The sequence below is a fragment of the Montipora capricornis genome, chromosome 12 (genome assembly GCF_036669925.1).
Source record: "Montipora capricornis isolate CH-2021 chromosome 12, ASM3666992v2, whole genome shotgun sequence".
NCBI lineage: Eukaryota > Metazoa > Cnidaria > Anthozoa > Scleractinia > Acroporidae > Montipora > Montipora capricornis.
In genome coordinates, this window is record NC_090894.1 from 9,884,601 (window position 1) to 9,912,154 (window position 27,554).

Below are 27,554 nucleotides of genomic sequence, written 5' to 3' on the forward strand. Positions count from 1 at the left end.
AAGAGCCAAAAGTAGTTCTTGGAAAGCATGCCCCTTGCTCCTGCAGGCAAAACTGTGGCATTCTTGGAGGAAAACGTACTACAGAAAACTATTTTGCGTGGGAGACCACCAATACTCAACAAAGGGCACTTTTGGTATATGTACTTATTGTGATAATCCAAAAATCAGGAACACTAGAAATAATTACGGTATGAATCATTAAAAAGCAATCATGTGCGAGAAAACTATGCTGCAGCCAGTAATGACAATTAGTTTGTGGTCTTATGTCACCTCTGATTGGTAATGCTTCACATTATGGGAAATGTCAAAATCAAATCAAAGTGTTCATGATTTTTGGATTCTCACAGTAAGTAATAATAAATGATAGTGCTGTCCCAATATTTTCCAAGAAGTGCACATGAGTGTCACGGCGAAGATTGGAAAAAATCTACTGGTGCCTGGAGATCTTATTGAATTAAAATACTTGTATTTTAAAATCATTTCATATCTCTGTCGTTCTTTTTGAGAAAATATCTCCAATCTGGGCTGGAAACATCAGGAAAAATTCTTGCAGTTATATCAATCGGGGTTTGAACTCATGATAATGTACTTGACACCGAAAACAATGCTCGGAGTAAGGCATTTTTAAAAAAGATATACAGAATCAAGTCCTACTGTAAGAGTACTATTTAAATAGGAAAATTTAGTTCTTGACAAAAAATGTGAAAAATACTGCAAGCTGTGAGAAAAACATCAACTATGAGAATATGACAACCAATAATGACAATATAATGACAAATGGAAGTCAGGAAAATTGGAATCTGGGAGTCTGATTTTTTTCTGAGTTCCTTCTTTCATTTGGTTATCACTATATTGTCTTTGTTCTTCAATTTTATTAGCTAATGAAAAATGTCCCCGGGATTAAAAGATGAAAGCTCTCATTTTTTTGTTTCCAGTTCATTATCCCATCGATCCATTGTACAATTACAGATTTTCGAGAAACACAATTAGAACTTTTGTCGCCATGGTAACATCACGGTTTGTTCTGGAATGAAACACATCGATCGTTCGAACAGCTGATAAAATTAAACAGTCAATCTGTAGTTGGAAAAGACTCTCGCGTGGAAAAACAGCAACCGTTCTCAGCCGTAGAGAATACACTTTCTCCAAAGTAAATGGCGACGGAGGGATCTTATCGTCTCGAGCTTGAACCTCAGAAGAAAAATGTCTTCGTGACACAGCTAAGGTGAGAAGCTCTTATTGACTTTTGAGACTTTGCATTATTAATGTATCGTAGATCTGAGTTTACTCCGCGTCTTGTAACTGTGAGTATTTTGTTTAACAGGGAAGACGAAGAAGATGATCACGATATTCGCAAATTTCCCATCGTTGAAGAGGTTAGCACTCGTGTACATTATCTAAATTGGTACAAGGAAACTACTTTTAGTCTACCTGCACTGTTCGCGTGGCTGTGTTAACAACTATCAACGGGTGATAATTTCATTAACGATGTTAATGGCCTATCGCAGCTTGCTTGTTTCTCCGGTTTTGAGACAGTTTGAAGCAATCTTGTGGGTCTAGTTTTTCGCTAAACATATTATTTAAACTTTAAGCTTAAACTAATAATTATTGTCTTGAGATCCGATGCAAGTCGAATTTCCTGCACAACAGAGTTAATTTGCATTTTGGTGTTTAACTTAATTAGAAATTTACTTCTCGGCGGACATCTTGAAGTCCCTCCTAAAATACTTTCAGGTTTTTATTTAGGAAAATTCCTTTTAATTCGAAATGTAGCCCAATACTGGGTCCTTTCATAAGCTGGTTAATATTGTTCCACAACACTACTAAAGGAATATGCGCGTTGATTTCAACTTCCCGCAACAGATCCTCTAACTTGCCTTCCTATTCCTTGTGTCACTCACTTAAATGGCCCATTGCTAATTTAGCAATGTTGCACAAAAAGATTTGCATATATAGCTACTGTGCATGTACTGTATGGTTACTGTGCATTTACTGTGGTTTTGATGTTAACAAAGCAGGGTGAGCTTGTCTTGGGCATATTTAAAAAAAACATTGTCCCACGGGTCTACGTACACTGATCTGCAAACCACTCTCTAGGTGGTTGCTACAGTAATATCTACACCTGGTTTTCCAACCATTAAAACACTCTAAGGAAGAGAATTTAATGAGGCCCTGACAGGGAGGGGGGGGGGGGGGGTCCCGTGCCGCTTGTCTGAATTTTAAAATCACTCGTGTTGGGCTTTAATCGGCTCATTCTCGGCTTTGACGTCACTGTCGGAATTTTGCTGGGAAAGGATGTCTTTTGCGGAATTTCATGTTATGTGCTGTCGCTACTTTTTGGGCCATGTCGCTTGTCGGAATTTACCCTGTCGGGGCCTCTTTAATGGATATGTTTATCTTGACCATAATGCCTGCTAATACAGGGGTGTCGTCAAGAGTCCATGTTGGACTCTTGGTGTTGTGTATTGTGCAAATTGAGATTGGTGGTTAGTGCACGTTGTACATTGAACTGAAGAGTAATGGGTTTGCTTGTCTGTGACTGGGTGAGATAAAATTGAAACAGTAGTCTTTGGTGTTTGCGGAGAATCCTGGAAGTTCATTTATTATATAGATACTGATGAAATACTAGAATTTCCCTTCTCACGAAAAAATAGCATATGTTTGTTCACCGTACGCAGGGAACATATCATTTTCATCTTTCACATGTGAGGATATAGGATGGTGTCGTTGTGGTAACTAACACGATTAGCCAATAAAATGTGAGCTTCCCCTTCATAGTAAGTAAGTAGTAACATAGTTCCGTCTCTACGACATTAACAATTTTATTGCACAATTTGACATTATCGTGATTTGTTTTTCATATTGTTTCATGTTACACCATGCATGTTTTTAGCCGTTGGTTACCACTTTTTTGCCATTTTAAAAATGAATAAAACAAGTCGTTTTTAATCTGGACATTTCATCAATATCTAATAATAAACAGAACATTACATGGCCGCTCACAGGCAGCCCAAGCTCAGTTTGAGGGAAAGCCAACAAAATTATATTAATTAACCCATTGACTCTCAGGGGTTCCCCCATTGACGACTAAAATCATCTGGCGTTAGACAGAGTAAAATACTAAGTCTGGCCGGTTGAGGCCGGTTTGGATGTCAAAGGGTTAAAAAGCCGAACCTTTTTGCCATTGTGAGTCCCTTCCTTCCTGTGTGGTTTTTTTCCAGATTCAACACAAATTAAGCCATTATCAGTTCCTTGATCCGGTTATTATTAAAATGCCAATTGAGGCTGAACACTCAATTCTCACAATCCCACTAAATTGAGTCAAATATTCCTGGTTAAAATGTTCCCACGCTCAAAATTCCACCAGAGAATTCAAGGGCAAAGGTTTTTCTTTCATTTCAATCCACTAGCCACACAATCGAAGCCCTGCCAGGGAGGTCAGGTGGCTGTTAGTGTCCCAAACAAATCAATAAAACGATGGAAAAGAGCCTCTTTCACACTAACACCACACAGGTTACGAGTCTTGGTAACATCATCAGGGAAGACAAACAAAGACTTGTAACCAAGCGGAAACTCAACGGTCACCGTGTGGTGTTTAGTGTGAAAGAGGCTCCTTTCTATCATTTTATCGATTCGTTTGGGACACTAACCGCCTCCTGACGTTGCTGGCAGGGCTTTGATTGTGCGGCTAACGGATTGAAATGAAAGAAAAACCATTGCCCTTGAATTCTCTGTGGGAATTTTAATCATGGGAATTACTTAACCAGGAATATTTGACTCAATTTGGTGGGCTCGTGTTCAGTGTTCAGCCTTGGTATTTTTCGTTATAACCATTGACAACCAAGGAACTGATAATGGCTTACAATGTAATTCATGTCGAATCTGGGAAAAAAACCACACAGGAAGGAAGGGACCCACAATGGCAATATGGTTAGGCTTTTTAATTGCGAATTTTTTCGTAAAATTATCTTTTCAGGTTCTTTATTGGGATTCCCATACAGATCCTTATAATTTTGTTCGGCTTTCCCTCACACGGAGCTTGGGGCACCTGTGGGCCGCTTGAGGATATGAATTTTACCTTCTTGTGCTGATAGTATCTCTCATGAGTGAGGGCAGCAAACAAGTTAGAGATTCAAATTCAGCACAATAAGATAAAATTTGTATATCCGTGCAGCCATTTAATATCCTCTATAAATTATATTAAATCTCAAGCAGGGTACTCTTTTTGTGTTCAAATCAAATAGATTATGGAATTAGTGGCCACTTTATAATAGGGGCATTTTGTAAAACAATACAAAAAGGCCAAGATATTATCATTTAAGCACCACGTTGTTTTGAAATCCAAAGAAAACGAAGAATTGATTTTTTGGTCATAGTAGCTCTTTAAATGTATGTTAGGGTTAATTGCCAGTTTGTCAAAAATACTTGTTTTCCTTTCATTTCTCATAAAAGTCAGCAAGTAAGCTGCTTGATACAGGATTTAACACAGTGCAGTCTACCTTGCTCCTCAAAAAACAAGTGGAAGTGGAAAAGGTGCAAGAAGACCTGGAAATCAAAAGAAATCAGTTTGCCGAGCGCATGGCTGCTTGCAAGCAAAAAGAGGAGGAGCTGAAAAAGAAACAAACCCAGGTACTACATTTGTTTCTAAAACTTTGTTTCTTTTTGTGGCCTGCCATGCCGTTTGCAAGACAGTAGAGAAAGTAGAGAAAGTTGTGCCTTCTCTATTTTATTGAAGGCCAGGTCAGGGTGCTGGACTTCCAATTCACAGTTCCTGGATTCACGTTTCGCTCTCTTCACTAGCTGGTGTTGACCTGGTAGTTCCTAGGTAACTTCTTGAGTGCTCAAAATTAGCAGTTGTCTGGTCGTCCCAGATGACCAGAAAGTTAATACTTGGTGACCAGTTTTTGGTCAAACAAAAAATTAAAAGCTTGATTACCTGAGAAAAAATATCACAGACAACCAAGCCAAAGGTAGAAAATGAATTACATATTAATTAAGCAGCACTCGACTCACTTCTCGGTTTTCTATTGTCATTTCAAGAATAATATTACTACATAGTGATAATAGTAGTGTGAAGTTAACAGTAGTTACCTTGCCGCAGCTGAGCGTTTAAATTAATTTCCAGGGTTTTGAATATCTGTGGCTTTTTCAAAACGTTGTCAGATGGGAAAATGCAAGACAAACAAACATGCAGACGATGCAGTTTAAAGACACCATTACTCAAACTAAGGCTTTCACAAAAAAATCACTAGCACACACTTGAAACTATGGGATACTCAAGCTCCATTGCCATGTGATTGCAGTTAATAATAGGGAGTTTCCTAGTGGGCAACCAAGGATTTATCAGGGCAACCTAATTCATGGGTTTGGTTGCCTGGCTTTTGAAACAGAGACAACCTGGATTTTTTTTAAATGTTGAGCACTACTTCTCTGCCTGTACTTGTAAATATCTAACTGCTCTGCCTCCAGCCGGTTGAGATTCTTAGAAATTGTTCTGTTTTTTTTCATTTGTGTCAATAATGTTTGATTTGCCTAGAAAAGTCCCGGAAAAGAGCAGCTAATTTAATAGTAATTAGGTGTATTTTCTTCAGACTTGATTATTATTTTAATCCTTACCAGCTTAATTTCCATTGACTGTCTGTGTCATGGTTCACCTTGAATTAACCCATCGACTCCTGCAGAACCTGCTCTCCATTGATGAGTAGACTTGTCTGCCCTTTAAGACAGTAAAGTCTATTGAGTCTCACTCCCAGGGCCAGTGGCAGGGTCAATGGGGTAAGACGTAAAAAGAGGTCATAGCAACTGAAGATTCACCACTGCCAACATATAGAATTTAGAGAAAGTACTAGAAAGTACAGACAATAATGGCACCCAAAGAAGCCCAAAAATGTGTTTGGAGCTTTTGGAAATTCACCTTTTACTACTGAGCCCTTTGTTGCGGGGCATTAATACCAACAGGAAGAGACTTTCAATTTTAATTTCAGTCATGAATGTCTTGGTCCTTTTTCTTCTGTCAATACAAAAACAGATTCGTGAGAGAGTGGGCAAGTTTGAGAAGTTCATTGAAGAAAATGATGCGAAAAGAAGAAGGGCAATCCAAAAATACCAGACAGAACTAAAACTGAAAAATCAGAAAAATAGAGAGCTAGATGTTTTATCCACAGAATTGGAGCAGCTAAAAGCAAGGTGAGGTTTAAATGGTTTAATAATGATGACAATGAACTTTAAGTGTCAACTTTATTTAGCGCTACCTAGGGCACTTTTTCGACTAGTCTTATTTGGGTCACTGTACAGAAATCAAAGAAAGTTGGTTGGTTTTTGCAGAGACAAGAAAAGCAGAGTACCTGGGAGTGGAGAAAAACCTCTCAGAGCAAAGTAGAGAACCCACAAACTCAACCCACATAATTATGACACCAAGTCCAGGCAACGAAGCTGGGCCACATTGGTGGGAGGCGAGTGCTCTCAACACTGTGCCATCCCTGCCTTATGTTTTGTAAAATGAGTGGTTTTTTTTTTAAACGATAAAAATCAATGGTAAAAGATGTTTGAACCGTACTTCGGTCATTATCAAGTGAATGGTAAAATTGAAACAGTGAATAATATATATGCATAAAAAGAAGTATAAAAAAGATTCGCAGGACTGGTGAAAACGGACAATAAAAACATACAAAGGAAAAACTAATTAAAAACCTTAGCACGAATCGAGGCTGATTGCACATTGAGAGTGGGTCTTAACTCACGAATAAAAAACATCATGAGGCAGTCAAATTTGTTCTTGCACTTCATTAAAACACTAAAATTCTCTGTACGATCTTCTGGAGCCAAAGAATTTTTGTCAAGAAAATGCTTGCCAATTGATGAATAAGAGTTTTTGTGTTCTGCAACACGGTTGTGCAGATGGCGGCGTGTGAAACCAACAAAACCTTCTTTACAGTGAATAGGATTAAATAATATTTTCATGACCTAAATTACTCAAGATTTTTTTCCTGCTTTGGAGGAATAACTTGATCAAATAACTACCAACTCAGTGCAACAGCAGAGTTGAACAGAAATATTTCAACATTATAATTATCACAATGTCTTTAAACACTCAACTGATGAAGATGTTGTAATAGTGTTGAAATGTTTCTGTTGCATTCTGTTACTGCTCTGAATCAGTAATCATAATTATATTGTTTGATCACGTTTCTTACAATTACTTTGAAATCTTGACTCATCTCTCAAATTTTTTTTATAATAATTAGGGATACCTTTTGCTCTTTTTTTCTTTTAGGAATATGGCACTCCAAGCAAAACTTGCAAAGTGTTCAGTTTATGAAAAATTTTTGATGAAAGTTCTTGATCAATTACCAGAAGGTGCATATAATTATCATTTTCTTTAATTTATTTTGACTTGACAAATTGTTGTAAAGAGTTCTTTTTCAGCTGATTGACTAAACTACAGCAGCTGTCAATGTAACTTGAGATCCTTTTCTAGTCTGCCACGGTTTAAAAGCAGGATCATCGGTGTAGACGATAGGAGGGAAGGTTCTGGCCCGAATGTGAAATGCCGCTGCTCTTGTGATTTTGAACTCGTCGGATGGGTCAAATTTACTGTGATGAACTGAATAGTTGTGTTTCATTCTGGTAATTTACTTGTAGATTATCTGGAAGCAAATGATGCTATGCTCATGGGAATAATGATGAGGTTCCGAACACTGAGTGCGACCAATCAAACTCTTGTACAGATGCTAGTGGATAAATCAGATCAGGTACATGAACTTTTCCAAATTATGAAAGGAAATTATTGTCTAATTCATGAATAATAATGCTAATGATAAATGATGATAATTTAACCAGATTATCAAATTGTTAAATACTTTGAAATAATTCCAGGTTGAAGCTGAACAACAGAGGCTTCAAGACATGAATCAAGAGCACACTCAGAGTGTGTTGGTGAGTTATTGAGCATAAATATACTTTCCCTCAGGACCCCTTTCATTCCACGAAGCCTCGGAATAAATTATGTTTGTGCACTGAAGTTAAACTTCAACTCCACAAAACATATGTTTTCCTTTTTTCTCTTGAGATTTCGCTTTTAATGGAGGGTGTAATATTATAGATTCTAAAGCTGGCAGTCTTTTTGGTGTGTCTGTTAGCTTTTCATATCATTCTGACTTTGTAGCAAAGACAGATCAAGATTTTCGATGTAATGACCACATGAAAAATGGGATGAGAGCGAAGAAATTTGGCGAACATCAGTATACTGCAGAGTGCTCCTGACAATTTGAAACACTTGGCCAATGAGAGTGCAGAATGTAATACGATCGCCATCGAGCTATAACGGCCGTAGCCACACATCTAGCCGAGCGCATGGGAAGATTATAGAAAGCTGAACATTATTTGGAATTTATCCGCCAAAAATCACTGTGTGGTCCCGGAGTGGAGTTGATGTGATAGGAAATTTATCTAGCCTTAAGGCTGTGGTGTTTTTATGGCGATTGGGGCCGTTGCTTTGTGATGCGAGAGCAATTGCAATTTGTGAGACGAGATCGCCTCGAGTCACCAGCCTTTCTTCTCATTATGGGGGGAAATGAAGACTAAATGACAACTAACGACATCGTAAATGTTCGTAAGCCACAAACCCGTCTAAAACGGACACAGTTTGCACTCCGATTGCACAGAAAAGACGAGGACAATTGTTCGTAAAAATAAATGAAGTTTATTTCTACATTTACAGCTTATTTTAGCATTTATAAGCTCAAAGTTAATTTTCCCATACGAAGTCTATAAATCGTATCCCGAGCTTGGGCTGTCTGTGCTTTGTACGCTCTGCACGTCCATTTTTAGTTTTTGTACATTTCTTTCACGTTTTCGGTAAATCTGACAAATTTGAATTTTCTGTCGTAGATTCAATACCGCACCTCCTAATTCAGTTCCTGGAAAGTTACACTAGTTTGTAGAAGTTAGACAAGCCGACATGATGACGGAAAAGATTAATAAACCTGAACTTGCAATTCTAAATGACGTTTTCGTTACCGTCCCTGAACGTCTTAGATCTTTAACTCCCTAATTTTGAGTTTAAGCAACGGCGACGGCAACGAGAACGTCATCTCAAAATATAAATTCACGTTGTTGGATTCACTTCGTGACTATTTGAACCTTTTTTATATGACAAGGGTGTGGTAGTTCCTCAATAGTGACATTGGTCGGAACGGAGCTTAATCAAGGTTGGCTATTTCACGTTGTTGTTTTGCAGACGACAGCAAAGAAATGGACAAAAGTGAAAAACGCACGTGCAGGGCGTGCAAAGCTTTTGTTTTTGCCCACGAAATATGCAAATTTGTGACGTTGTCGTTGCCATCGCCGTTGTCGTTGCTTAAGCTCCCTAATATTGCTTAAATTGTCTAGCAAGTGCAAGGATCACTTCTATCTTTCGTCTACACCTTTTAATACAAGTATACATTTCTTTCATAAAGAAGGCTGTTGTACACACCAAATTGTTTACTCCTGAATTTCCCACAAAAGTTGTTCTGTGTGACATCTCCTTCCAGAGGTCAGTATGTGCAGTTTAATTGGCCAAACTGCGGGAAAGAAATGTTGCTCTCGGGTGTTTGTGGGGAGGAAGTGAAATACGACTCCACTAAAAACGGCTGCTCTGGCAGCTGTCAACTCTGGAATAATGGAATCTCAAAATGTCAAAAGTCCTGAAACTTTTGCCAAGCATTTCATGGGTTCCATTAAATATCTCTGCACCTTCAAGAGGATGACGTTGCAAGGAACAAAACTTGGCAGTCTTTCTTGTTTTTCTTGTCTTGAAATGATGTTTAATGACCAACTTGTCAGAAACTGGCCGATTAAAAGAACTTTTTTAAAACACTCTTATCTGCAGCTTATGAATAGTCAACTTGCTTCCCTTCAAGAAAAACTCGAGGACACTGTACAAAAGAAAGAAAAAATTGACCAATTCTTAGTCAACAGCAAAGGAATTTTTAGACAACAGGTAAGAGCCAGGAAACGAATTTAATGTCATTTTTACTCTTTCGTTTACTCACTTCTCTTTAATTTGTAAATGTAACACTTACAACTACATGCATCTTTGGAGTAGCCTTTTTTGTTGGCAGAGAACGGTGCACAGCACCCTTTCCCATTCGCGCGATTTCGCCACTCGTTACTTGCCTCCCGCGCTAACAATCCCGCCAGCTACGAAGGCTGCTATCTATGTAGGAACAAGCGTAAACTACAATAATGTGCCAGAAAATGGTCTTCACTCTGGAGGTGCCGTCATTGGAGACTTCGGGTACAAGTAAAGAGTTCAAGTACGACTGTGGTTCTGAGCATGCGCAGTGTGAAAAAAATCGCTTTCCAAACGCGTGCGCGTGCGCAGATTAGACGCTTCCACTTGTAGTCCAATCTCGTCCCCAGAGTCCGCTTTTCTTTTGGTCAGCACCAAGAACACGGACTCTGGCCACTTCCAATTTATGCGCATTCGTAGTGGAAATCCATTTTTGTAACCATTGACGACCACTATTGTTTCAAATTTCTGAGCGTGCGTAGACGAGCCGGATGTCGTGATTTGCGGACTTCCTGCCTTGGAAGTGGCCAGACTCCGTGTTCTTTGTGTGGACCGAAAGAAAAGCAGACTCTGGGGACGAGATTGCTTGTAGTCATAAAGTGAGATATAAAATTTGAGGAAGATACAGGTATTTTCTACGCCTTCTCTTCTTCATCTAACAATTCTCCACGAATCATTGTTTTGTATGGAGTCATATCTCCGCCAAAATTCAACTTCGGAATTTGACGTCCAAGTTTCAAATTTGAGTCTTGATTTTCATATTCGACATCGAAGTTTTATATCAAACATTGAAGTTTTGAATTTGACATCCCAAGTTTTGAATTTGACATCCAAGTTCTGAACTTGACATCCAAGTTTTGAATTTGACTTTGAAGTGGAAAATTCTGTATTTCACATTCAGCTTTCAAGTTTCAAATTCAACTTGCAACTTTTGAATTGAACTTCACGCATGAATGACTTGACCTTCAATTTCGTATCCTTGGTAACGGTAACCACTGATATAGTTGACTGAGGGCTCGGAAGACTCGGAAATTTAGGAATGGTGGCTGAAAATTTGAGAAGGCTGGCAGAGGTGGTGCAGGAGACATTAACAGTAGCTTCCCTTTTATCCCTTCGAAATTGAATGAGTAGTTCTAGCTAAGACTAGATTATGTGGTATTGCATAATTAGTTAGTAAAACTTGAAAAGGACGCCGAACAGTTCGTCTTTGAATGTTATATGTATCAGTACATTTCTTTTCTTTTTCAGAGTGAATTACTTGGCTGCATTAAAATGTCCATTGATAACATAGCAGACAAGTGTCAGCGGCTTCGAAGTATACCAGTAGAGAGCCTTGATATTGATTCCAAGTTAAAAGTAATACAGGTGTGAGTTTACCCCATTTTTTTTTTTTTTTGGCCAGGGAGAACTTTTCAAAGTATTCAAATAAAATTACCATGGAGCGTAAGCAAGGGCAATGATAATGGCTGCAAAACGTCCTCGAAAAATATAGCTTGGCGTCACGTTCTTGTTAACCAACTTTCCATGTACTGAGATACTGAGAATGTATCGTCGGATGCCCTTTTCCTTACATTACATGAAACTTGTTTATTTCACGTTGTTTGTCAGGACTATTACGACAAAGAAATGAACCAAGATGTAAAACGCACGTGCAGCCAGGGCCTGGAGAGTCGTATAATCTTGTTCTTGTTTTCTGGCCTTCTCGTTTTCGTCGTTGTCACCGTATGCGGTGTGGCCCAGTGGTTAGGGCGCTTGCCTTGAGATCCGGAGATCCCGGGTTCAAGACCCGCTCTGACCACTCAATAAATTTGTTCCTGGTAGTCCCTGGTTCAACTTCCCAGCTGCACTTGTAAATAGCCAACTGGTTTGCCTCCGGCCAGTTGGGATTCTTAACAGTTGTTGTTGTTATTCTGTTCTGTTGTTTCGTTGATTGTTTCATTGGCCCTGAAAAGCCCCTATGGGGAGCGGTCAATTAAGTATGTATTGTTACAGTATTGCATCTTATGGTGGCTTACAGCAGTTTCAACTATTTCAAGAACGTCTTACTAGAAGGATTGACTACAACACAGTTTCACTTAACGACAATGTTACGGTGTCATGGGAAACACCAATTGTAGCTTATTAAAATGCACTCATTTTTGTAATGTAAAACAGATCACCATAGCAACGGGAAAGTCATCTAAAAACACCATGTATTTTGTCTTTAAACGCTTATATCTCAAAAAGGACGAAATCAGTGACCCCCAATCGTCTACTGAGATTCAGAGCCACCTTAAATTTTCCAGTTGTGATGGCAGCTCTGAATATGCTCCAAAGAATTTTTGCAACTTTGCAGAGAATTTTATCATTTGTCATCATTGCCCTTTCCCGAAAGAAGTAGAAAACATCTTTCTAAGTCTTGCAATTAATTTCAGGAACACATCGTAGAACACACCGACATTGTGAAATTAGCAAGACTTCCAGAATCCGCGTCGACTGGAGATGGGCTACTTCCCAGTACTTCGAGCATTCTCAAGAACAGATTATCCCGACATGTACTACTAGACTCACCATTAAAGTCCAGTGCTTCCAGAGGATTTAAAAACGTTCAGCTGGCTTTGAGATTTGCAGCTGACGTTAAGCAGTCGTGAGAAAAAAAGAACTTTAGATATTTAGTAGTAATTGGATGAGCCTTACCCGTGTATGGTGAATCCAGCGAAACTCGAGTTGCTCCTTTTTTTTTCAAGAAATGTTTATCGGTTTACCATGTCGGGTTGAATGCTGAAATGGGCTATTTGTCAATCAAGAGCTGGCTCCACAAGGTTAGACATTTGAAGATGCGTTAAACCGTGTGTAACTAGTGGTTTTGGGCAGATCGAGGAAACGTTATGGGCCACGATTACGCCTTCCAAGATCTGCATCTCGCACTCCTATCCAGTCATTGTTAACTATTATTCGCGAACGCGAGGTGGATTATCGCCGATTTTTTTAAACCAACTGATAAGTCGCAGACCTTTATGTCACAAAATCTTTTTGTGCTTAACCAGGTGAAATTATTCAGCATTCCTGGGGTTTTGTAGGGAAGTCTTCTGAATATTTCGAATTGCAGACTTTGTATTAATGTATATAATAAATTACCTTTGGAAATAAAAATTCTATTTTGATAGCTATTCGCTAGTGTTTCTTTTTAGAGTTAACTAGGAAGATTATAGATGAGTGACTCTGGGATCCGTTTACCTCCATGAAACCGTCGTCGCATTTCCTTACTTTTCTATGGAGCTGTTTGAAGGCGAAATCTTTTTTCGTTTCCTTGAGCGTACTTTCCGCTGAGGTTAGAGTTGAGAGAGGGTAAATTGTAGGAGATGAATATTCGTCTGCCGCTGCATTACATTTTTAATTTCTATATCAGTTAATGAAAGTAAAATCGTTATGTTACGTTCACTTTGCAAGACGTAATAAATTGGACTTTCCACTATCCAAATATTTAAACTTTACTCCCGTTTTCCCTGACGTTTTAGGGTTCAGATCTTTTGTTTTAACCAACTGACCATGTCAAAAAACATGTTTGCCACAAGGTAACAGCGTTTCACGAATAACAGAAACGATTGAAAAATTGAGTGTACTTTACTTTTAACCGAGATAGAACGCATCATAAAAACACAAAATAAACTGAAAATGGTGAATCTTTAAAGGGGCTGTGTCACGCAAAATGATGTAATTTTATGGGACTTTACAATAACCACTTAAAACTGTTGAACAACATGAAAGAAATACAGCAAAAGGAAAGAGAAGCATGGATCACAAATGGACAAGATTGGAACGGATTGCATTCGGGTAATCTTGAAAAAAGTCTGCCCGACGTTTTTCAAGTTTTTGGCTAATCGCCTGGATAAAGATCGCTTTTGCTCAGAATCGTCTTGTTTGTTATGTATAACGATCATTTCAAGTTATCCATAAAGGAATTCCACATTACCGTTTTCGAGTTTAAACTCGTTGTTAACCAAAGATTTCTTCGAAACTCTCTAAAATAACGTGACTGGCCCCTTTAAGAAGCCATCATTGAGCCATCTCCTTGCGTAATTTTATTGAAAGTTAAGCGAAATAGGAAGAGCTAACTATTGCCAAGAAAGATCAAGAAATTAAAGGGCCTGTTGTCATTGGGTCATGGTCAGGGTTAATGATTTGGTAACTTTTGCTTTGATTATATCAGTGACGTGAGAAATGAAACTTGAATTTGAATCAGAAGAGAACACGAAGTGCATTTCCAAACACTTGACAAATATCGATTAAATTTTCCGCACCAATCGCATATTCTTCAGGGGCATCCAGCGGAGGTGTTCCGCGAAATAGGTGCTCCGCAGGGGGTGTATGAGCTGGCTTGCAAGTTGCTGAGGAAAAGTTTTCAATCTCCTCGCTGTCGGGCCGAAATCCCGGGATGACTCGTTTGGTACGACGCTCCAGCGCCTTGTCTGGAGGTACTGCTTTTTTCTCTTGTTCATACATTCCGTCAGCGCATGCGTAAATGTTCTGGTTCTCCGATACCTAGCCTACCCAAGAAATTAAGATGCTGGTTTTTACAAGGAATTGACATTTCAGTTGATTCTACAGGCATAAACGTAACGTAAGAACCGTGCGTGTCTGGTCTTCTCCAAACAGAGGTGAGAGATGGTTTCATGCAGACTGGGACGCCTAAAATGCTTTGTTAACACTTAAGGCATGGCGTTTCACGAGTGAAGTTGTCTCTCTGGCCTTTCTGTGGACGAATACCGACGACCACCTACCGATACAAATTGAGCAAGTTTTGAAAGCTAAAAACTTCTGGTAGGACTGGGTAGCCCGACAATGAAATGAGAATCTGGGGTCTTCCCTTGTCATGGAATGGCAGAATTACCCAGAATTGTTTTTGAGCATGAAGGAGGCAACTGCTTGTGAAGCAAGTGGAGACTGGCCCTCATCAAATGGCTAAAGTGCGGCTAGAGGGAAACGTGGTGGGAAGAAGATTTCCAGCCAGATACTAAGGAGTAGCCCTGGTGTGTGCTGTTAACGTAGGCTCTTGATTTCTGAACAAGTTTTTATTACAGAATATTGGCGACAAAGTAGTGCCTTTTTTCGCTGCTATCCTTCGGAGAGAAGTGTATTTGTTGTGACGGTTATTTGGAGTTAATGTACCCGATTTGAGGCCTTTTGCCACGCCCATTTTGGCGTACGATGTATTACATTTCATGCTTGCCTTCTGCTTGCCTTCCTCCCGGCTCTCCTGGCAAACGGAATCCCTGAGTCATATGTGATTAATAAAAACTAGGGATAGTCTATAGTTGTGAATTTTTTTCCTTGCTCTTGTTCATGTGGTAAGCACACTAGTACAGAACGCATGCGCATTCGTAAAATACGTATTAAGAAAAACAAAACTTGGCAAAAACTCTTTTTGGGTCCCCCGTGCTACTTTCGATCCAAAGAGGGAGAGATTAATCGGTCCCTGAACCATATGTGATTAACCCCTTGACTACGGTAGTTCCTACATTAGTGTAATAAAAACTAGGGATAGTCTGTAGTTGTGAATTTTTTTTCTTGCTCTTGTTCATGTGGTAAGCACACTAGTACAGAACGCATGCGCATTCGTAAAATACGTATTAAGAAAAACAAAACTTGGCAAAAACTCTTTTTGGGTCCCCCGTGCTACTTTCGATCCAAAGAGGGAGAGATTAATCGGTCCCTGAACCATATGTGATTAACCCCTTGACTACGGTAGCTCCTACATTAGTGTAATAAAAACTAGGGATAGTCTGTAGTTGTGAATTTTTTTCCTTGCTCTTGTTCATGTGGTAAGCACACTAGTACAGAACGCATGCGCATTCGTAAAATACGTATTAAGAAAAAAAAAATTGCAAAAACTCTTTTTGGGTCCCCCGTGCTACTTTCGATCCAAAGAGGGAGAGATTAATCGGTCCCTGAGCCATATGTGATTAACCCCTTGACTACGGTAGCTCCTCTAATGGTGTAATAAAAACTAGGGATAGTCTATAGTTGTGAAAGTAGTGCCTTTTTTCGCTGCTATCCTTCGGGGAGAAGTGTATTTGTTGTTACGGTTATTTGGAGGCAATGTACCCGACGTGAGGCCTTTTGCCACGCCCATTTTGGCGTACGATGTATTACATTTCATGCTTGCCTTCTGGGAAACTTCCTCCCGGCTCTCCTGGCAAACGGAATTTTTGGCCATGTGTCACTCTTTCCGTCCGCCACCACATCACGTATTATAATGCGATTATTAGGAAGTTTTGGCCTCTTTTTGCTGGAAGTGCAGAACAGGTAAAAACTTCCCAGCGGGTAGAGAAATTGCTCCAAAAAAGCCATGATATATTTTGATGAATTTTGAAAAAAATGACCCGTTGGCTGCCCCTGATTCTTGATTCCCTGGACTCCCGTTTTCTTTTATCCCAAATAATCGGTAGTTCAGAAAGCGAAAGTGGGGGACATTCACCCACGTGTTTGAAAACGATATAATCCACCTAGAGTTTTCAGGCGCAATTGCCCACTCGATCAAAATTTCATTTACAGGATATAAACATACGAAAATCCTCTCACTATACGTGTTTTGTCCGAAGCACATTCCATCATTTAGACATGGTGCCAACTTTTTATTTTGTGAGATCGACCTCTTCGGTCCTCCGAGGGGTTTTAGGGAACAAGGAACATGGCTAATTTGAACGGGGAACAAAGACAAAATATCTTAGGCAAGAAGGGAACATGAACCATTTTAGGGATCAAAAAGCTGGGAACAAGTCTGAAAGTAATTTGAGGAACAAGGGAATACAAGAACATTTTTTAAAGGGAACAAGGACCTCACTGGGAAGGGCCTCACCTCTCGAGACCGTCAGCCACGGTTTTTTTTTTCTCCTGACAGCATTTCAGGTTTGGCATTGTAAAATGAGTTTTCCGAAATAAATCTTCAACAAAAACAAAACAGACGGATATTACTTTTTTCAATGTTTTCTTTTTCTTCATTCAAAAACGAGTGGTAAGACAATTGCACCACATGTTATCCTAGCTTCAGTCTTTTTATGTGATTACTAATCAATATTCATTATCACCTCCTTGCACATGTTAAATATTAATAAGCCATAAAGAACGACATGGAAAATACCCATAAAAGAATGCCACTCAAACTGTCTTTCCAAATTATTTCCTTTTTTATCATCTTCTTTCACATAAATGTTGAAAATCTGAACAAGATTATTATTCATTTGCATAATATGGTATCCATCACAGTTACAGTAACAGTTGCATAATTATATTTTGCTCTGATGCCACCATGATTTGAATTAATAAAATGTTTGTCAAAAAATTCACACTTTGCACATAGTTGATCACTCATCACCTTGCAACAAATCATCCTTTTTTTTTTCAGGTGTAAATATATAAACTACTGAGCGAACCAATCAACTGAAACAAGCACGAAAGCGCATGCTTTATATTTAAACTTCAGATGCCAGAAATCCTTGAAGGTCAATTCCAGTTTAATAATAAATTTTCTTAACCTTTTGTATAAACTATGGTATATAATACATCATGGTGCTCGCCATGATATCACTTTGTGTGGCACTTGTGACCACAGGCCTCTATCCAACGACTGCTTTAGGTGTTAACCTTTCTAATGTTGGAAGGGACATCCTTGTGCCCAATGGCCTCTCATACCTGCAAGAAATTTGCCATGACAAGAAGTCAGATGAGCACTGAAGCCATAAGGCACATCCCTAATTGGATGGGGTTAAGGGAACTCCAATGGAAGTGATGGGGATTCTTACCCACATAAAAAGTTGAAATCCCTCAAAGAGATAAATTTAGTTGAGGATAGAGTTTTTTGAAAACAAAATGGAAGTTTTGAAATTAGCCAGTGTTAAAAATCCCATAATACTTTTGTCCCTCCAAAATTCTGCATAAGCATTGTTTCCAGTTTCTCTTGGGACCATTGTAAGTCCCAAGAGAAAATAAAAACAATGCTTATGCAAAAATTTGGACGGACAAACACAGGGGCTTGCTTAAAACCCAGAACCCGGAATCCAGAATCTGGAATCCAGGATCCAAAATCCGAAATCTAGAAACGGAATCTGGCATAAGAAATCCAGAATTCAAAATATGGAATCTGGCATAAGAAATCCAGAATCCAATATAATAAGAACTTAAACCAAAGTCACTTGGCTTAAACTAATTTGCAAAACGAAACAAAACGAAATGATACAGAAACAATAAAGCTAACCTTAGGCCTAATTAGGCCTAAACAAACCATTTACCAATGCTAACATTAGACCTAAAAACTTTTGTTTAGGCCTAATTAGGCCTAGGGTTAGCTCTAATGAATGTTTATGAGTCTTTCTGTTCTTCGTTTCATTTCATTTCGTTTCACAAATTAGTGCAAGACTTGGGGGGGAGGGGGGACCTCTGAAATTGGGCGTCACCAAGTTAGTTTTTGAGATATAAGTGATGGAAGACAAATACAGGATGTTTCTAGAAGGCTCTTTTGTTGCCATGGTGACCTATTACATCACTTCAATGAGTGCATCTTGTCAAGCAGTTATTGGTATTTCATATAGTACAATAGCTTTGCCAGCACATGAACTAGATGGGTAAATTCAATCCTTCCAAATAGTGCAATCGCTGAAACCTCTGAAACTGGTTTGAGCCTCCTTAACAGCATGACTATTTCGGGGGTGAGGGGTGAAGGAGGCGAAAACTGAAACAACCCAAACCTTAAAATGCTAACCTTAGGCCTAAACATTATCTAAAGCATATTGTTAAGGTTAGCATTTTTGTAAAGGTTTGGGTTGTTTCAGCTACATGTATTGTACCCTTCACCCCCTTCCCCACGGAATAGTCATGTCGCTCCTTAATCAAATTTTGAACAATAACTGTTGGGCACAGGAGGGTAAACGGGAAAGTGGGATGGGAAAGGAACAAAAAGAATGGAAAGCTAAGAGATGGAATTCCAAAGACATTACCAGTAATTGGTACAGGAAACAGGATAGCAGGCTACCAGAAAAAAGGGTTTCAAACAGCACAGTCCCTTTCCCCACAACACAGGATTCCAAAATTGCAATTTTTATGGTAAGAAAAATGCCATTTCAAGCCCCACCAATAAGATGCATTTTTCAGTCCCTATATGCAGAAAGACTTATATGCAAACTGTAAGTTTTTCTTAATGGTCCACAAAGGGAGCAAAATACTTTGTGCTTATACTACTAACACGTACATCCCTCTTGGGATGCTTATATAATACACTATCCTAGACTGCAAGCTCAATTTGGAGACAGTGTCAGTTCTCACAATCTGTACAGCTCATTTGGTGAACTCCACCAGCTTGTGCAAATAGAACAAAATAGGGAATTTCCCCAAATATATTACTCAAGTATGACAGATCATTGTTCAGAAAATAAGTCATGTTTTTTAAATGAGCAGGCAAAAAATCGTGTTTGTGAAACCCATAAGTACAAACTAAGGAGTTTGGCTGTCTGATCTCTAACATACCAGTCCCTAGGAATGCAAGGGAGGGTTAGGGTCAATAATAGTATTTTCCTACCGGTACTTACCACACAAGTGGCACTGGCCATATCCAGGATAATAGGTTCCTGGCATGCCATGAATGTAGTTATTCTGAAGATAGCCCCTTTCAAGGCTTCCACCTGTACCACCATTGCGGTATCCCGAATAACCACTATGGCCATCATAGTACCTGTTTTCATATCTATCATGGTAATTTCTCTGGTTGGCCACAGCAGCTGGGCGTGCCCCTTGTACTTGCACTCCATGAGAGTATGGTTGTTCTCTTGGTCTTGGATGGCGCGCTGTGTTTTGTACCACCCTTGATGCCGCATGGTGGGCGTGGCCTGCAGGCAGATGCACTCCTGGGTCATTTGCAACAACAGGAAGGCCCTGTATGGAACCAGGAGGAGCTCTACATTGAGATGCAGCTGTACAGTAAATTACAGAATTAAAATCAACAAAAGGGCATCATCAAATATTGACCAATTCCTTATTTCAGTGCCTGATCTCTTGATGATTTGATAGCAGAGAAGGTAAATAAATCAGGATTGTCAAAGCTAAATGGATTCTCCTTCATGGTCTTAACCAAGCACTCAGCGGCAGTACATAACTCTGTCGTATTGCCATATGTCAACTGATGAGTTTTGTGAACGTTAAAAATTATTGCTGAAGCATGGATTGGAGAATCACTAAAGCAAGGTGGAAACATTCCTTGTAAAACTTGATCTCCATATTAAGATGCATGCTACTTACTACACAGTCATGCAACAATGCTATGGAACACTTAATCAGGTTTCCGTTGTCGCAAAACTTTTACTGGGTTGAAATGAATGGTACTCATAAACTCACTGCGACAGTTGGAAATTACGACTTGTTCCACACAGTTGCAAAGAACTTTTAAATTGCAATTCTAGTAGATCGTCACTGGGTAATCAAGAGGACATCCATTAAATACAAAATCCATTATTTCAATGGATCAGATCACCCAAATTTAAGTAATTGTTAAGGCTTTTCCTTTGTGTAAAAAACACTGATAAGAGCAAGGCAGTCAAAATACACTGACTCAGTAACAGTGGTTGCCCTGAAGTATCCAGTACACAAAGCAGGCACCTTTTACAACTGCAGATCAATACTTTTAACCCCCTTTGGGCACTGACAATCTACTTGTGGTTTAGAACCTTTCACACAATATTTTATTATAAGAGTCTTGCACAGTCTGCACTGGTATGCATTCAACCATATTGATATTTTGTCAACTACCCTGGTTACTAACCTTTTTCAAGCCTTTAATAACCACAAATTTGCACAATCTCCAAAGTGAGAGAATCAAGGTTTAGTGAATAATCATTCCTCCAAATGCTGAGGGTTTTTATTTTTGGCCAACAAAGTTTTGGATGTATCACACAAAAAGAATCTGGAACCTCAGCAAAGGTTTTTAAGTTTTGTCAACCCATGATTATCTCAAGCTGCAAACAGATTTTCTCATTCTGTCCAAAGTAACATTCAGAAACTTTAATCAACAAACTTGATAATTTCATTAAAAAGAACTCCACAAAACTTTATTTTAATAGCGATACTCAACAAATTATCGAAATAAAACAAACTTGAGCCAATAATGCAGCTCGAAATTAAAAGACTTATTAAGCAAATCAAAAATTTTTCACTGCAAAGAAACATGCTACATGTGAAATCAAAACAAGGCTAAATATCTTCAAGATGTTTGCGACTCATCACAACCACTGCATTACATATTAAAAAGATGTTAACGGTTCTACCAAAACACATCACACTTTCTAATGTATATAAAAAAGAACAATTTAGTTTGCCATAAGGTTTAATAGTAATTTCAGCAGCAACAAACATTGAGTTTCTTCATTTTTTTTTTAATTTGCTGGAATTTTGGTAAAAATCTATTTCATTCCAAAATAAACAAAGAGAGGCCACTTTGTTACAAAGGTGTGCTAGAATGATTAATCTTTTATAGGTAAACCCATTGCTCTGTATGTAACAAACCACAATGACAATATTTACCAAATGCAAAAGAGTTACATGTACTCGGTGAACTGATGCATTCACAATAACAGCAACCTTAAATATTTCAAAACAGCGTAACTTTATTTCCAATGATGAACTCATTTTGTGGTTTCAGGAAAAATGAAACTAAAATTAATTAAGAACTATTCACCGAAGTGGAGGTGGCTAGTGGTGGATATTTACCGAGCTGCTAAGTGAGATAATAATTCACAAAAAGATGATTTAAACTCATTTATTCCTGCAACAATTACAATATTTTCAGGTGCAATCCCAGTGCGAGTTGCTCAGAGGTGAATAGCAAAGGATATTCAAAGTTTGAGTAGCCAATCAGAACACAACTTCAACGCTATCCACTGTTTTAGTACACACTAATAGCTATCCCAGCCTGAAAGCACCAAGCTATTCAACAACTGAGAATTAAGTATCACTCTCTTGTCCCTTCCCCAGACTCAGATGTCTTCAAAAATTACCTTTTACTATATCAGTTGAATAATAATAATAATACTACTACTAATAATAATAATAATACTAATAATAATAATAACAATAATAATAATAAAATAATAATAATAATAATAATAATTACTATTATTACAGATTCATATTTTGTGCACCTGAGAACAGTCACCAATAACAATTATATGACTAACATTGACACAACTTTTACTACAATTCATTGCAAATTCATTGGCTTTTTTATTTCATGTTACAGTGTACATGTACATACTGAAAGATGGGAGAGGGAAGATACATGTATTTATATTACCAAGTACATGTATATTTTGAAAAAAGACGGGTGGAGAGAAGACCACGAGTTAAAATGGAACTAACCATTCATAATTAAGAGAACAAAGTGGCCCAGATATTAACATGACTGTTCATGGAAGACTACCTTGCATACATGTAGCTTCTGGCCTTGTCCATTAGCAAGCAAGTGCAATAATAATAATAACAATAATAATAATAATAATAATTAACTACAATGTAAAGAACACTTTCTACAGAATGCATCTTCAAAGAAATGGTTATGCATTAAAATACAACGGTATCAGTTTGGATATCCGCCAATAAATTGGATCTAATGTTTTGTTGAGTTGCTTCTTGAGGATTTATACACTTTTAATTATTTACATTAATTAAAATTTAATACAAATTTAAACATAGCATTGCAGCTCATTTCTCACATTTCCATGACACATGCACTGGTGAAAGAGCATCAAAATATTTTAAGACTTAATAATAACAATATAGAACCATTTCTGCTACCCTCTCAAGTGTTTCATTTCCTACTTACATTTTGTACCAAAAATGCATTGCAAATTTGGTTTGGTAACAACCATTGCCCATATTTTCATTACTGTACAACATTAGATGGTTTCACTTCAGAATGACTCGGTGTGCAGGAAAAAACCAACGCAGACTATTTTTGTCTCCTTCTTTTCGCCTATGACCGTACACTGGTATTTCTTTCACTAAGTTGGAAATAACCTTTCATCGCATCTGAACACCCTCGGTTTGGTGCGGAATTGGTTGGCATCAATGAAACTAGAAGTATCTTGAGGTATTGGAGAAAAGAATCATTTGCTGATGAGTACAAACGAGTGAAACAATACTTGTTACTTTGTTATTCAATCCACCAAAACAGGCATTCCTCAATTGGGTGCAGCATATTTAAACGTTCATTCGGAACGAACTGTAGATGAAGTCACATGAACAAACAAATCTGTACTTTCCTCAAGCTACTCCCTATGGCATTTCAGCTGATTTGTAATCAGATGCGGTTTAACTAGACCGGCTTTCTGGGGACAGCTTCCATTTTTTGTTCGGTCTAAATTTTGAAGATTGATTACAAGCCATTATTTTCTCTTCGCAACTGGAACTTTTTGTCATCATGGCTGAGGCCGGGAATCTTACACCTTATCAAAGCAAGGCTGATTGGTCATCTACAGGTAAGGGGTTCGGCAAGGGGCCCCTCACTCAGCCATCAATGATGATCACTGTATTGTGTACCATATTACCTCTTTTCAACTCTTGCCTTTCCCGGCTGACCATTTGCCGTCTTGTCTTGGTCTCTTCATCCATGGACTCCACCATTTTGGCAATGGCATTATCGAGAACAAGAGACCTGACTGGCTTTCCCGTGATCACTTGGCGACAAATGGGACAGCTGTTCTTCTTTTGACGCCAGGTTTGCAAGCAATGCTCACAAAAAGAATGAGCACATGATAAAGTTGTAGAATCAATGAAAAGGTCTTGGCATATGATGCACGTAAACTCATCTTCCATCTGCTCAATAACTGTTTTTCTAGTCTCCTCTTCCACTCTCTTTGTTTCCTCTTGCTGCTTAAGAAGTTCCTCATTCTTGGACTCTACAATTTGCCGCAGCTCCTGCAAAGAGGATTCCATCCTTCTTTCATTCGCCTCTAAGTCTAACAGTCGAGCTTGTGAGGCCTTATAATTTTCTAATTCTGTGTGCAATTTGTTTTGTTGTTCCTCCTTTTGGGCAATTACTTGCTCCAAAGTATTTTTCTGCTGAGTCAACAGGTCTTCAAGCTCTTTATCTTTTTCCTCAAGTTTTCTGTTCAATTCCTCTTGAAGCTGTGCCTCAACTTGCTCCTTTTCAGCAATCAGGCTTTCTTTCTGGATTCTCAGTTGCTCATTCAGACATTGCTCTTTCTCAGTCAATTTTTCTGTAAAGAGAGTTTTCAGGGCACTTTCAAGCTCTTGCTTTTTCATTTTCCAGTGTAAGCCTTTTGATCAAGAAGCTTAGCTTGCATCTCCTTTCTGTCTTTTCCAACTGCCTAATGACATCTGCATGACATTTCTCTTTCTCTTCTAAACGAAGTCTTCAGTTTCTTAATCTTTTCTTCTGCAACACCAAAGGCTGCCTGGAGAGCAGAATCATCAGCGGTTGTAGGCACATTTATGAAGCCACCACTTTCAGCCAAAATCCTTCTGCACTTAACTAATCCCTCTTTGCTGGTTGACGATATACTTTCTGCTTGTCTTTTCCTGCTTCTTCCAGCAGATTCAAACACATATTCAAATTCTGGTGGATTTGAGTCTATTCCCACCCCAAAAGCAATTTTGTCGCCAGACTCAATGACATGCTGCACATTAGGCAATATTCTGCTGCCGTTGATGAACACTCCATTTAAACTCTGAAACACACAACAGGACACCAGTTTGAGAGAGGTGTACAAGATTATTAGTACCTAAATAGCGTGAGTGCAGAAAGTCATACTTCCCACTGGATCTTTGCAAAGTACACAAAAAGAGAAGGTTGTCTGCTTTTTTTCTCTGTTTACCATTGCTAGACAACCTACATTTTTGAATTCAAAAAATATATGTGTGGAAATCACTAACCATCATTTTGTAACTTGTTATCTGCATTATACATGCAAGCATTGGTTTGGCCCGTACAGATTAACAATAATCATTAGTTCAACTTCAATCCTAGAGTAATGTGGTAATCTTGGCCTAAGAGTTATTAATTTTAAGGTAGAGCTGAGGAGAACTGCTTGTGCCAAAGCACTTTTAATATTACACCCTGCCAGAAGAGCCTTTCTTAACTTGGCGAGAAAAGAAAAAACTCTGCAGAAATCGTGTACAGTCAGAGTATGTACAAGCCGTTGCTTGGAGACAGTTTCAAACCCAGGTCAAGTCTCAATTTCACTCCTAGATGCCACATTGATTTTGTACTAAAGGCTTGATTTTGACCTTCACCTTGTCAAAAATATGATGCGCGGCGCACTGCCTAAACCGGAGTGAACTAGCACAGACACTTGGGGGCAATTGGGGACTTAAAAACAGGACTTCAAATGATTTCTTACAGAGCTTCTCTTGCTCGCGTTCTTTCTGCTGACTTTTAGAGGAGGCTCTGCTCACTAGTGTGTAATTATTTTAATTTATTGCCTAGATATTGCTTTGAAATATTAACAAATACAGCAGTTTAACAAAATAATACTGCTTGGCCAGTCATGGAAGCGCTCTCAATATGATAAGCTATAATATCTAGAACCACTGCTTCAGATAAGTGCATGCAGAGCAAAGAAAAAAATCAGACTTCAGGTTTTTACAAAGGCAACAGTTCTTATGCAAATTAACATTAGAATGCAAAGAATTTCGATTTTTTTTTTTTTTTTCTTTATCTGGTTACACAACCCTTTGCGTATGCTTATGGTTCACATTCTTTCCCACGTTAAAATCAAATATAATCTCTAAGATAATGATAATCAGATAGATTGAAATATAAATTTTGGTTGGTTTTTAAAGGAAAACTAAACTAACTAAGAACACTAATCAAGTATTCATAACATCAAGTGGTTCTATTATGTTTATTTTCATATTTTTTCATCACACCCTTTTTCATTAAACAGCGAAATCTGAAAGAGCAAGTTGACTGACGTCTCCAACTACATACAACACCCCACGGCATTGCCTTTCCTGTTTTTAAAATTTATTAATCACTTTAAACTAGGTAACTTCGAGAAGAGAGCAGAGAAGAAAATTCAGTTTTGTGAGTTATCAAAAACCAGGTGCTGGGTATCTTTCGGAAAACGATGAATTTTTTTTTTTTATTCATCGACGGAATACGTCACACAAAAAACCTCACTCGCAAGAAAAACAGAGAGAGCTTCAATGTTTGGGATAAATAACAACGCCCTCTCTGAGTGAGAAATTATAATATTCAAGCGCGCCTAAAGCTCCGAGAAAAACAAAAAATAAAGCAGTCGCTTCAAGCTAAGGCTTTAAACCAAGCTTTAGGCCAAAGTGTTACCACAAATCGTCCAAAAACGCGACCCTTTTTAAAACCTCAATGATCAACAATAGTCCATCTTACCAGCCAAAACTGAAATCGTTGCGTTGTACGACGAGAAATCATCAACGGAGTGCTTTTCGACAATAACCGAAACATCCGTCTCTGTGCGGAAATTACTCTGCCCCAAGGTTTGTTGCTTTAATCGGGTCAATAACAAAAATGCTATTTGTGGCAAACTGAACTTCGTTTCTACCGCAGACAGGGAACGTTTTCCTCAGGCAAGCGTTGGTACGCCATCGCCTCGGTAACTGAAACCTTCGCTCGAGGACTCGCTCGAGTGTTTAACCCAAAAATGACGCAACAATGCGCATGCGCGGGCAAGATAGCTCCATCTTGCCCGCTCGGGTAGCCAATCACAGTGCGGGATTTGGTTCATCTTGCCGCTCATGGAGCTAGTCATATAATAATCCCACTGCAGTTAGTTGGTTGCGGACCAATCAGAGGCGTTGCGGTCATCAGACCCAATTCAATTCATCTTCCAAATCGGCACCCTTAATCCTCACGGTATTAACGAACGCTTTTAATTTAAACTAATATATTCCTATTTTCACGTTGCCATGTTACCACCAATAGCGTAGCTCCTACTCTACTATAAAAACTACACGTAACCCACAATTCCTCGATTCGCTCTGACGAAGGGCTAACGGTCGAAACGTCAGCTTTTAGGGCCGATTTACACGGTGCGATTTTTGTCGCATGCGACAAGCTCACGACAGGCCATAAGACATGACTTACGATTGTCGTAGCGTTTTAAAACATGTTTTAAAATGCTACGACATTTTTCTGACGTACGCAACAATCGTAAATCATGTTGTGGGCCTGACGTAAGTCGTTGTCGCATGCGACAAAAATCGTACCGTGTTAATGGGCCCTTAGAATCTATGTACGGTGGCCAATTTACATTATCAACTCCGTTGATAAAACCCCACTTTTGTATATCAAATAAACCTGTTGCGCGGTCGATTTTTGGCGCATGCGACGTGAAGCTTTACAACAGGCCTAGGACATGACTTACAATTGTTGCAGCGTACGCGACAATCGTAAACGAGTTGTAGACATGTCCTAAGCTTGTAGCGTGCGACAAAAATTGTACCGTATAAATGAACCTTCAGAGACCTTAATACAAAAGAT

General features: G+C 38.7%; 1 protein-coding gene and 1 pseudogene across 1 annotated transcript; one reads left to right on the forward strand and one right to left on the reverse strand.

The window, feature by feature from the left end:
* The first annotated feature begins 935 nt into the window (after positions 1 to 935).
* LOC138026679 (coiled-coil domain-containing protein 42 homolog) lies at positions 936 to 13,199 on the forward strand. Its single transcript, XM_068874119.1, has 10 exons — positions 936 to 1,225; positions 1,325 to 1,376; positions 4,453 to 4,629; positions 6,029 to 6,186; positions 7,274 to 7,356; positions 7,642 to 7,751; positions 7,876 to 7,935; positions 9,872 to 9,982; positions 11,303 to 11,419; positions 12,469 to 13,199. The coding sequence occupies exons 1-10, from the start codon at positions 1,155 to 1,157 to the stop codon at positions 12,682 to 12,684; spliced, it is 1,155 nt and encodes a 384-aa protein (XP_068730220.1). The 5' UTR covers positions 936 to 1,154; the 3' UTR covers positions 12,685 to 13,199.
* A 3,805-nt stretch (positions 13,200 to 17,004) lies between these two features.
* Positions 17,005 to 24,973, reverse strand: LOC138025428 (E3 ubiquitin-protein ligase rnf8-like; annotated as a pseudogene).
* Positions 24,974 to 27,554: the final 2,581 nt, after the last annotated feature.